General features: G+C 40.5%; 1 protein-coding gene across 1 annotated transcript; it reads right to left on the bottom strand.

Annotated features, from left to right (window-relative positions):
- Positions 1 to 328: 328 nt before the first annotated feature.
- csrnp2 (cysteine-serine-rich nuclear protein 2) lies at positions 329 to 10,948 on the bottom strand. The gene is made up of 5 exons (XM_051096957.1): positions 10,287 to 10,948; positions 6,548 to 6,717; positions 4,530 to 4,792; positions 4,124 to 4,420; positions 329 to 3,892 (listed from the first exon to the last, which is right to left on the bottom strand). The coding sequence occupies exons 2-5, from the start codon at positions 6,702 to 6,704 to the stop codon at positions 3,035 to 3,037; spliced, it is 1,575 nt and encodes a 524-aa protein (XP_050952914.1). The 5' UTR covers positions 6,705 to 6,717; positions 10,287 to 10,948; the 3' UTR covers positions 329 to 3,034.
- Between the last annotated feature and the right edge of the window lie 1,754 nt (positions 10,949 to 12,702).

The raw sequence follows: 12,702 nt of genomic DNA, 5'->3' as shown, positions 1-12,702 counted from the left end.
GAGTATTCAAAAAGGAGGTGACATGAAAACCAAAAATATGACGTTATCTGACTAAAAAGATACTTAGCGTTACAGTTACAGGTATGTTAGCATGTGCGACATTCAATCCTCCTTTTTAAAGCCATTAGGTTTTGGACCACTGGACGGGTGGATGTTCATACATAAAAGCAACGAGCACCAAACATGACTCTGTCTACCATGTTTTGGTCAATAGCAGGTCCTTAGACCACCATTTTTAAGGATGTGTCAGTTTCTAGCTCGGACACTGCTACAGACAAAACTCATTTGAGTGCAGGAATGTGTGAAGGTGGCATATTTTTCCGTGTTCAACATAAAAACGACATATAACACACTTAGCCGATACATAAAGATCATTCAGTAAACAGAGACGAAGAGACATTTTAACATACAGTACAATGAGGCAAAAACAAAGTAAGAAAAACATTATAAACACAGTAACTGTATAAAACAAAATCCTTCTTGATTGGTCATTTGCAAAACTCTTAATTATTGCAGATTTAGGTTTGAATTACACTTAATGCTTGGAGCTTTACAATGCTAAGTCATGAGGGTGCAACCATGCTAACAAGTTCATGATTAGCCTCACGTGTTCCATTTTAGCTAAAGTAATCACATAATGAAGCATCTCCTTTACTCAGGACTTAAGAGTGTTTTAAGGGTGAGTAAACTTGAAGCAGAGAGATAACAGCAACATATGCATTCATAACCAACTATGTGTGGATATTAACATTTCATTTTTCTCTCTACATATATTCTACATATAGTGTTAATATGAATATGTAAAAACTAAAATAAGAGCACCTTTTGAAACGTGATGACCCCATACTGCACTCACAAACATTGGTTCATCTCACAAATCAGCATAAATCATTCAAGCACACGTACAAACACTCACACGCGCTCATACACACTGCAAAATGACATTTTTCTTCGGTTCCTTACGTTTAAATAATTTAGCAACATCACAGAACTCGTTATACTATTTGAAGACACCATTTTTTCATGTAACCATTCAAATTATTACTTTGTCTTTAACTAACATTAAACAGAGGTGAACTAAAACAGCTTTAACAGAAAGCATCCAAGTAAAATTTTCATCAACATTATTCATATTCTAAAACGAGGGATGAGAGAGGGATGGACTATAAAAATGCAAAAGAGGTGGAAGGATGGTCTTCACAGGGTTTAAATGAGGGTTTGGACGTTTAAAAACAAGGTGCACTGTTAATACAAAATTATATTCAGCCTAACTTGTAATGTGGCCTAAATACCAGGACTGGTTAAAACTGTGGCCTAGTGAGATAAACTAAAAAGGCAAATGTGTAAATCAAAATTACAATGTATAGTCTCCTCAAAGTCTTCTTTGCCTTGTCATACAGTACATAAAGGCCTACATGATGTATAAGATCACCTTGGGTTTTAAGTACTGGGTTTAAAGGTTGAACTTAGACGGGTCAATCTCACAAAATATGTCAAGAACACGCCATGCATCATATTCCTGCGCAAAATACACAAAATATAGTAAATTCTTGCATTGCGCCATTGTCAGTTTCACCCCATTTTTACCCAAACTTCTGTGTTGAATGAGAATCACATTTCAGAGTAACAAACAGAATTAAAACGGCTATTTGATGGTGAAACTGATGTTAAAACAACATTATGGCCCTAAGCATTGTATTGTTTATGTAAAATGATTTTGGAGTGACGTGTTTTCATGAGATTCACCCATAACACCCATACAATCTCTTCTGTAATCATTAAAGGCTTGACGTGCAATAAATGTGTATGATCTCATTCACTCCTGAAAAATTAAAACACATCAAAAAAAAAAAAAAAAAAAAATCATAAATGATTGTAGACAATACTCACACACATTGTCCTCGCCCTAACAATACAAAGCGGTGGTAAATAAATAAACGTCCACGAACTGGGACGGTAGGCTACAGCTTCAAACGGTGTCAGGTCAAGACTACGATAAATCAGTAAAGAACTGCTGTGCAAATGGCTTGCACATTCATTCATCCTCCTGATCCCCTCTCAGCAAGATCAAACGAATCAAGTTTTCAACGTGCATACAGAGAACAAGCAGCTTTTTCACTCATCTTCATGCTAGCTCTTAGCAAAACACTTGTACAGTACATGAAAACCAAGTATTTCCAGGATTGTTGGGTCTATTCACAGGAAGGATGCTACAAACAACACCCTCTTCTAAAATTAGCAACTCCTCCTCTTAGCGTTAGCACTGAGTTAGCATTAGCCATATGCATATTACTAATGTTGCATTCACGCCCTGGAAGAATTACCATAATTATAGGATTACAGGAGTATTTAAACCATTCAAGGCTTTTGAAAACATTTGTAATTCCTAGGTCGGAACTTATTCATTTTATAAAAGCTCCATTCCAAGGTTAACATAGAGATTTTATTGTAATAAGCAACAAGCCATGTATGGATACATTTTGGCGTTATGAGCATTTAGCATATAGTATATGAACAACTCAAATGAGAGCTCTCATCCCATAACTGTGGTAATTCCATCAAGACGTGAACATAGCGTTAGCATACCCGCTCTCGACAGTGCCGATTAGTTGTTGGAGTGCGCTATCGGAACTCTACAAACTGGAAAGGCCATACAAAGGCGCTGGATAATCCTGAAAATGCTTGCTCCTCGACATAAAGGCCACTTTTTCCCCACTAGTATCGAGTAATAAACTGATACCATATTGGAAAAACAAACACTTGTTGACAGATCAGGATCTCTGCTTTTCTTGAGTTTCTTTTTTCACTTTTTTTAAATAAATTATTCTATTTTTTTCTTTTTAATAACTTATTTTACCACAGACAACCTACTTCAAACACAGTACATGCTTATCTCCGGCTAAATTGGATACGAACCCATGAAGTTAACATTTAATAACATTATGCAGTCTTGTAACGTATCGCACTGTGTGGAGTAGGCTCTCTTTGAATTTAATGACTAACTTGTGCAAAACATCTGCAGAGGTGATGGGCTCTACACTTCTGGAGGAAGTTGTACTGCCTTTTCATCCAGTGCCAGGCATGTCTCGAGGCATTCCCCGTCATTTGAGGCCTGTTCTGGACAAAGTTGTTCTTCGCCCCCATCCTCGAGAGGTGGAGGTACTTCGACAGACAAGCTCTTGGCCGAATCCTGCCCGCAGGTTTCTTGTTTTTGCCGATCGCTCTCCGTATCTGGATCCCCGCCTTCGCTCACCACCTCCTCTACTTGCGCAGGAAGCGTCTCAAAGGCTGCTGTCTCTACATGACCTACCTGATAATAGAGGACAGAGGCAGGGTCTTTGAGGAGCCTCTGCTCGGTCTGTTCATCCTCATTGTTCTCAGTAATACACAGCAGGGTGGCACCTTCAGGAAAAGGTCCTTCGAGAAGGACTCCCTCAACACCTTCCATGCCCTCCATCCCAGCCTGGCTGGTGAGGGCACCCTGCAGGAGGCAAAGGGTCGGGTCAGTGGTCTGCGCCTCTTCGACCTGCTGTTCCTCTTGTTCCAGTCTCCTTTCCCGTTCCTCCGCACTCTGTAGGTGAAGCACGGCTGTTTCGTTCTCACGCTCCAGGCTGTCGCAGTGCTCCTCTTGCAGCTCCTGAATGCTTTGGCTTTCCACCTCCACATCCGAGTCCAAGGGAGAAAGAGACAGAGATGGAGAGGAGACTAACTCTGTCTCTTCCCCACAGTCCTCTCCAGGCCTTACACCCAACAGGCTTCTCTTTTCCAGGTCAAGTTTCATGATAGTGTGAAGATAGTGGGTACGCACACGAAGAGGGTTGAACTCAATGCGACCAGCTGTATTGCCACAACCGTCACGGGTGCAACCACATGGGAAGGACATCCGATCCACCTTTGGGACAAGGTACAAGAGAAAGAGTATGTCTTTTATTTGAATAGGCCAATAGGCCAAATCAGGGGTGTCTGATCCTGCTTCTAAAGGACAACCTTTCATGTTTAGCTCCAGTCCTAGAATCTTCCAGGCAGGTATCCCAGAGCTAAACTCTGCAGGAAGGTGGCCCTTCAGGAGCAGGATGGGACACCCCTGGGCAAGTCTGACTTTTGAGACTACAACGTGTCCTACCTGGCACTTAATTCCAGCTTGGCTGCAGCCACAATGCCGAGGGTCGCAGTAGAAGCGGCAGTCACAACCACACTCCTCCCGGGACAAACGTATGGCACGCAGCTCAGCCTTTTCTCTGGCATCTATGCGGGCAATACCTGAGGCCCTCAGTAGTGCCCGACGCCTCTTGGTTGGAAGAGGCTGCAAGAAGAAGCAATCGTCCACCTCTACACTCTCGACGTCCAGATCCTCATCGGATATGTCGTCCAGGGTAAGCAACTCGGCTTCGGGACAATCCACAGTTCCATTCCGTGTCAGCTGAGAAAAGTCAACCAAAAGACATCTTAAAATTAAAACCAAATGGCTGCTGCAAAAGCAGAATCCTATAGAAACAGAAGCTACAATAGAACAGTGGCACACAACTAACCTTTAACTTGCGAGCGTTGAGTTTTTCTTGCCGCAGGTGTTGACGCAGCACATGCTTGTGGCTGCTCTCTTGTTCTCGTGCAAACTCGCCAAGGGTGTAATGTCGTATAGCACAGTGATGGCGTGCCATGCCCAGGGAGCTGCCACCCTGACTGGGCACGCTGGTGAAGCCCTGCCTCCTGGAGAAGTAGTAGACCGTCACCGCGTCAAAGCGTACCTGCTTACGACCTAAAGATGCTTTGTGTCTTCTTAGAATGGAGGGGGCTACAGAAACAAGATAGAGACACCGTAAACAATAATGTTTGGTCTACTGCTTTAGTACTCAACCTAAACCCTCATTAAAGGGATAGTTCAACCAAATCATGTCATTCCAAACCAACAAGACCTTAGTTTACATTCGGAACACAAATCAAGATATTTTTGATGCAATCCGAGAGCTTTTTGACCCTACATAGACAGCAATGCAACTACCACATTCAAGACCCAGAAAGGTAGTAAGGACATCATTAAAATAGTCCAAGTGACATCAGTGGTTCAACCTTAATTTTACAAAGCTACAAGAACACTTTTTGTGCACAAAGAAAACAAAAATAACAACTTTATTCAACAATTTCTTCTCTTCAGTGTCAGCCATCAATGCTCATTCACAAGAACCACTTACGGTTGAACCACTGATGTCACATGGAGTATTTTAACGATGTCTGTACTACATTTCTGGGCCTTCATCGTGGTAGTTCTGTTGCTGTCTATCCAGGGTCAGAAAGCTCTTGGATTTCATCAAAAATATCTTAAGTTTTGTTCCGAAGATTTCATAAAACAAAGGTTTTATGAATTCGAAACAACATAAGGGTGAGTAATTAATAAAATAATTTCTTGGGTGAACTATCCCTTTAAAACTGTCCTAAAATGGTGTTTAAGAGTTTTTCACCTCAAGGCTTGCCACATTAGCCATGATGTTCAAGTAGGACATATTTCTGAAACAACACTCCTATAACGGAAACCTAAACCTTACTCCGATCCCTATACATAACCTATCGCTCACATCTGAGGGAAATAATTAACTGATAAGAATAACTGATAAGCTAATTTTCCTGCAGAGTTCAGCTCCAACCCTAATCAAACACACCTGAACAAGTTAATCAAGGTCTTTAGGATCACTAGAAAGGTACAGGCGGGTGAGTTTGTTCAAGGTTAGTGCTAAACTGCAGGAAAATGGATCTCGCTGGCCAGAGTTGAGAACCCCTGTATAAGACTAACCCTAACCTTAAACCAAGGGTGCCTAAACTCAGTCCTGGAGGGCTGATGTCCTGCAGAGTTTAGCTCCAACCCTGAACAAAAACACCTGAACCAGCTAATCAAGCTCTTACTAGGCACACTAGAAACTTCAAAGCAAGTATGTTGAGGGAAGTTGGAGCTAAACTCTGCAGGACACCGGCCTCCAAGACGGAGTTTGGGCACCCCTGCCTTAAACCTTCTCCTACTAAAACCTGTCTGACTCCAACTTGGTCCTGGAGGGCTAGTGTCCTGCAGAGTTTAGCTCCAACTTGCCTCAACACACCTGTCTGGAAGTTTCTAGCATGCCTAGGATCCCCTAACCCCTCCAGGACTGAGTTCGGAGACTCCTGGTTTAAAAGCAATGTTGCTCCATTCCAACAAGAATGGTGGTCCAGAAACATCTATGGATGAGGGTGTTGTGGCTCTTACAAAACTAAAGAAAATTGCCAACTTGGTTGGAGAACCAACTAAAGAGGTTATCATGGTCCACAGACTGCCTTTATAGTATATTTCTGAAAAATGTACCAGTGTGTAAAACAAATTAAATAAAAAAGCAGTCGCATTTTATACTAAAATGGTTCTGATTTGCAACTGCTGCAATAGTGTAAATGTTATATCCGGAATTAGCTCAGGGGCTAGGAACAAAACATAACACAGGGAAATTGTTTGAGCTCCTCCTTAACTTGCAGCCAGGAAGTTGTTATAATATTGAAATCATAAGACTAACTTCTGGTGTGTTCTTACGTGTGAGAGAGCTGGAGGGAGCATTGAGACTGTCGCAGCTATCAGCGCTGTCACTGCTAGAGATGTCATCATCCGAATCTTTGGGTGTGGAACACGGCGAGCCGCTGTCCACCTCCTCGAATCTGCGCTTCAGGCCACGAGATGACACTGTCTCCATGGAAACACTGCGTCTGGAGGCATTACAGATAGGTACAAGCTTTGTCCAACAGACTGACAGACCATTGCTGGCGAAATTTAAACATGAACAATCGTGACTACAGACTGTACATTGCAAGTAGGATATGTATATGTATAAGAGCAGAATTTTACTTGAGAAATGCTTTCGAAATACATTTTCTCATACAAGTTATATAAATAATAATTTGTACTTTTTTCATCCCACCTAATTGCTTATTCCAAAATCTCCTGACAGTTTTGTCAATAAACAATCTGTTTAAGATTTCAAATATTTTTGTGAATCACTTTAGTGATTCTTAATTGCTAAATATTATATGGATAGATAAATGGATATTGTTTAGACTTTAATTTTTAAATTGCTAATTAAATATTAAACCTTTTCACAACAAAACAGTGATTCTTCAAACATTAAGTTAAATGATTTCAAGTTTCATTAAATAAAATGAAGATAAAAATAACACTTGTAAGAGGAAAAACAATGTGAAACTTGGCCAGGAACAGAGATTAATTAACAGCTGCAGTGCTGAATAAAAATACCTCATTCTAGAGGTCAGAGTGACCAAATATAACATGAAAATGCAACCAAAAAAGGAACAATCTGGAAGCTTATGTAATGTAACCAATTTTGCTACCTAATCCTTGACATTCGCTTTCACCATCCAGCATGAAAGTCCTGCTTAAAAATCATGAAGCCTGCAAACATCACCATGGTAACTGGTTTAAAGCAATAGCCGTGGAAAAACTGCATCCACGTTTTGGGTCTCTTTCACTCCCATTTAAACCGGTGGAACCTTACAAACAACAAGCCTTTGCAAGCCGATGATGAGACCAGTTCAGTCAAACCAGAGAGGTCAAACAAGGCCGAGTCGGGACGTTTGATCAGACCACCTCCTTAGCCTGAGGGAGCTGTGTAATACAACTGCTTTGAGCGGCTCCATTCCTTGATTTTCTTTGTGATTAAACAGTATTTTTAAACAGGCAGTGGCTTTTTGCTGGGTTAAATGAGAACAGAACTTGTGAATTACAGCTGACAATTAAACTCACAGCATACATGGATTTAATCCCACAGATTTGTCAAATCCACAAAAACTGGATTAGTTTTATGAACTCTGATTATGAATGCTAAGGAAATAGCATTAGCCTGACTCAGCCTGTCTTATTTATTCATTTTTACAATCATTCATACTACAGAAGCCTCGAATTCAAGCCACATACATGCCAATCACCTATCACTGGCAAATAATACATTACGACCTTGAAACAGCTGTGAAAAACAACAGGATGATGAAACGAGAGTATACGCTACTTTACGCATAAGTGTCTGACACACAGGGCCCTGCTCTTGAATGAACCGTATCCATAGAAACAAGAAATGCTAAGAAACGAGTCCATTTTTCTCCGAAACCGACCTCGCTTTCATGTGCTCCTTTTATAATTAATGCTACCGTGGTGATGCAGTTAAATGCAGAGAAATGATGTGATGTACAAGTAAGCTGCTAGCAAATAACGCAGTACATCTGCCAATTACTCTGCGTTCAGTCAAGCGTGCCAAGATTTCTCTTTAGACTCAAAGCCAAACTTAAAGCACATCACTACTATTGAACACCATCATGTACACTCAGTGTCTTAAAAGCATATGTTCTAACATATATATGCATATGGTAAAGCAACACAATTATATGCAGAAAGTGAGAACAGAAAGCTTTCCAGTGCTACCAAATCGCACAGCAAATATTTGCAAAGGTTATTAACAAACACATCTTATCCCAACCCAAATTGCTTGAGGTGTTTAGGTAGATTACATGTGTATAATGCATATGATTTATCTGAAAAGCATTCATCTTGCAACCTGAGACTTACTATCAAAGTCCAATCTACATCATAGACCAAATACTAAAACTACTCAGACATGCAACTAACTAGCACTAAACCCAGGTAAGATTACTGTTTTAGATGTAAAGAAGTAATTAGTCCTGGATTTGTGAGTTATGATCATTGGCAAGTGGTAAGACACTTTTAAAAGCACTCTATTTTTTCATGCAAAGACTAAATATGGGCCTCAAACAGTAAATGCAACTCAGTGCACATCAGATAAGTGAGAAATAAACATCATGTAAAGGTAAAAGCATGTTTGTATATCCCAAAGATCTCCACAAAGAGATACGTGGCAATAATTTCTATGCCATGCATCCAGGGATGCTCCATCTTTATAAAAATAGCATTAAATCAAATCCATCTCCAACAGCATCGGTGTATGATGCCAATAACTGAAAGAAAGGCAGACAAACTAACTAGTTTCTGAATGCAGCATAGGTCATGGAAAAGCAGGGATGCGACTGTGAGGCTGATATATGTTTGCAGATCTCCTGACACACATCCTGTGGCCTATTTGGGGTGGACAGAAAGCGTGAATAATCACCTTACAGTACTGACTACGCGTCAGCCTGTTTGACTGGTCTGCACTGAAATAGCCCATCGTAGACAAATGACACATAAACGTCACATCTTTCTTTTCCAGAACCAACAAACTCTGCGTAGATGACGTTGCAATTTCTTAAAATGCAAACATTATTTCCATTCTGTGGATGCATCCATGCATGCACAACCAGCAACTGGGAATTTTAAACAGGTCTAGCAATACAAAAAGTTGATTTATTACAATATGACATCACACTTGGCATGTCCATGTTACTAGAAATAATTATTTCAGCAATAATTTGCAAAACACGTACATCATGCAATATGAACACTGTTAGAAAACATGACCGCATCAGGCCGTGGTATCATTTATTGCTTTAAACTAACTAGTATATAATCTTATATTAATAATACTTGTATAAACTGCTATAGTTTAGTGTTTTAATTGTCATTGGTGTTTATTCATTTTATTGTATTTATTGGTATTTATAGTACTAACTATTCAAATGCAATGGATATGGTTTATTAGAGATGTAGTATGTGTGTAAATTATTACTAGTTTTTCCGACTAGTTCACTATAAGTATCCATTTTGACCCCAAAAATCCATCGATAAATATGTAAAGGTGGTAAATAGGTAAAAGTGTCTCAAACTATCATGTTTAACAAATAAGTACTAATAAATCTGGTGCAAATACTAATAACTAAGTATTAACTACCTAAGGAATAAGTAAAAAGTAGTTATAGGTAAATAGTTAACACCTAACCACATATTTCTATAGAACACAATTGCACAAATTGTTAGCAGAGAAAGAGTGTGTAATAACAGTATTAGTAAATTAAGTGCTAGTGAAACACAATTAGACACTAGTTGGTTTAAAGGAGTATGTTTAGATGTTAAAAAGGCTTGCCACAGTGTGACCCAATATGATTAGGATGACACATCACATATGATCTGTCCTATGAATTTTTATTTTTTACTGTTCACTGGAAAACACAGACAGACGGTCTTATGACAGAGCAGAAAATGGTATGCTGTGTTGCAAGCGGTCCAATGATCAACCCATTTTTACTCGTTTTTCCTCGTAGGCTGGGTTGTATGGGAAAGACAGAAGTGAAACACAAAACCTTTCTCTTCGGCTTACCTTGGGCAGAAATAGAGAGCCTTTAAACCGGCGAAGCTGTCGCTCGATCCGTGCTTCCTTTATTTGGATGGTTATTTTCTTTGGGGATTTTGAGGCTATTTCGGCTTTAGACTTCCACAAGGTTACAAGATGACAGACAAAAGCGACTTCAGCCCATCGAAATGGCCAGACCACTAAGGAAATAGCAGTTTATTCACGAAGATACAGTGATGTCCGAACATTTAAGCATCGTAAACAATGGATATTAGTCTTGACATAGACTACAAATGGGGGGGTTTTGTGTGTCGAGAAGGCTATGCGAGCACTGAACGTTGCAGTCAAGCTCTGCAAAAATTCAAACGGGGCAGACGAAGGCAGACAAGGACCGTATTCATTAAAAATGACAAATCCCGGCGCAGATGCATCCCATAAATGCAGATAAAAACCTCTAGGTGATCCTTTAAAATGCCTGCATTGAAAAAGACCAAATAGAGCCGAGCCTTCGGGGTTTTTTTTCCTCCGAATAGGTGGTTGTGTTCGGCGCTATGTTTAGACAAATCGCAACGTTATATTTCCACCCCGAAGGAAAGAAAAAAACAAAAATGATGTGTAGTATCTGTCGGCCCGAGGACCCTATGGGCCTCTCTTCTGCCCCGGTTTGTTACAATGTAACAATAGAGGAAGGAATGCCGCACGGGACACATATATACTTATTGTGACGTCATTGATGTGTCGGCGCAGAGGGTGCCGGGAATAGTAGTTCTAAAGAGCCTATTGTTAGCATTGGCTGCTATGCTGTCTTACTCGACAGGAAAACGGATATTGTTTCTCTGAGCAGTTATATTTGGGAACAAGGCGTGTAAAGCCATAAAGGGCAACTGTATCTCAAACAAACGTCCCAGCTGTGACATTTACGCTACGCTAGCTAGGCCTATTTGTAGTCCTCTCTTCGTTTTTTTTTTTTTTTGACAGCTCGGTTTCCATGGAAACTAAGTGGGGTCGTTTTTAAACTGTAGTCAAACACTATTAGCAAGACAATGAAAAATAAATTCCGAATATAAAAACATAGATGGGTAAATTTTCAGAAAGACTTATGAACACTGGGGTCACATTACATCTTAAAACACAAAAGGAAAATCTGTACATAACAGTACAACGGTCTTAAAAATGTGTTTCATTTCTTTTATACAAAATCAATTTCTATTGGTTGAAGTGAAATGTTATCCAGGTAAATTATTCTTACATTTATGCATTTAACCAAAGCCTTAGCTGGTCATGCTGGAAGACCAGCTGGAATAACCAGCTAAAACCAGCTTGGCCAGCCTAGCCAGACTGGGAGACCAGCTAAAACTAGCTACTTCCATCTTAAACCAGTTGAGGTTGGTTTTAGCTGTTTTATTTTTTTCAGGAGATTAAACCAGCCTAAGATGGTTGGCTGGTTTTTAGCTGGTTATCCAGCCTGGTCTAAGCTGGTCATAGCTGGACAGCAGGCTGGTTTTAGCAGGGTTTTGGCCACTTCCTTACCTGGTCATGCTGGGAGACCGTCTTTAACAACCAGCTAAGACCAGCTACTTCTATTTTAAACCAGATTAGGCTGGTTTTAGCTTTTTTTCAGCAGATTAAACCAGCCTAAAATGGTTGTCTGATTTTTAGCTGGTCATCCAGCCTGGTCTAAGCTGGTCATAGCTGGACAGCAGGCTGGTTTTAGCAGGGTTTTGGCCACTTCCTTACCTGGTCATGCTGGGAGACCGTCTTTAACAACCAGCTAAGACCAGCTACTTCTGTCTTAAACCAGATTAGGCTGGTTTTAGCTGTTTTATTTTTTTCAGCAGATTAAACCAGCCTTTAGCTTGTCATTCAGCCTGGTCTAAACTGGTCATAGCTGGACAGCAGGCTGGTTTAGAGGGATTTTGGCCACGTCCTTAGCTGGTCATGCTGAAGGAACAGCTGGAATAACCAGCTAAAACCAGCTTGACCAGCCTAGCCAGGCTGGGAGACCAGCTAAAACTAGCTACTTTCATCTTAAACAAGTTTAGGTTGGTTTTAGCTGGGGGTTTTTTTTTTTTTTCAGAAGATTAAACCAGCCTAATATGGTTGGCTGGTTTTTAGCTGGTTATCCAGCCTGGTCTAAACTGGTCATAGCTGGACAGCAGGCTGGTTTTAGCAGGGTTTTGGCCACTTCCTTACCTGGTCATGCTGGGAGACCGTCTTTAATAACCAGCTAAGACCAGCTACTTCTATCTTAAACCAGATTAGGCTGGTTTTAGCTTTTTTTCAGCAGATTAAACCAGCCTAAAATGGTTGGCTGATTTTTAGCTGGTCATTCAGCCTGGTCTAAACTGGACATAGCTGGACAGCAGGCTGGTTTAGAGGGATTTTGGCCACTTCCTTAGCTGGTCATGTTGGGAGACCAGCTGGAACAACGAGGTAAAACCAG

This window comes from Labeo rohita, chromosome 23, assembly GCF_022985175.1.
Source record: "Labeo rohita strain BAU-BD-2019 chromosome 23, IGBB_LRoh.1.0, whole genome shotgun sequence".
NCBI classification, from domain to species: Eukaryota; Metazoa; Chordata; class Actinopteri; order Cypriniformes; family Cyprinidae; genus Labeo; species Labeo rohita.
The sequence above is the reverse complement of the archived record's forward strand: the minus strand, read 5'-3'. Positions and strand labels throughout refer to the sequence as shown.

Bases quoted from the DNA above. Each gene is read 5' to 3' on its own strand.
- csrnp2 (XM_051096957.1), bottom strand. From the start codon at position 6,704: ATGGAGACAGTGTCATCTCGTGGCCTGAAGCGCAGATTCGAGGAGGTG. The intron at 4,421-4,529 runs GTTAGTTGTGTG...GACTTTTCTCAG, and splicing joins TCAACGCTCGCAAGTTAAAG to CTGACACGGAATGGAACTGT. The intron at 3,893-4,123 runs GTAGGACACGTT...CTTGTCCCAAAG, and splicing joins AAGCTGGAATTAAGTGCCAG to GTGGATCGGATGTCCTTCCC.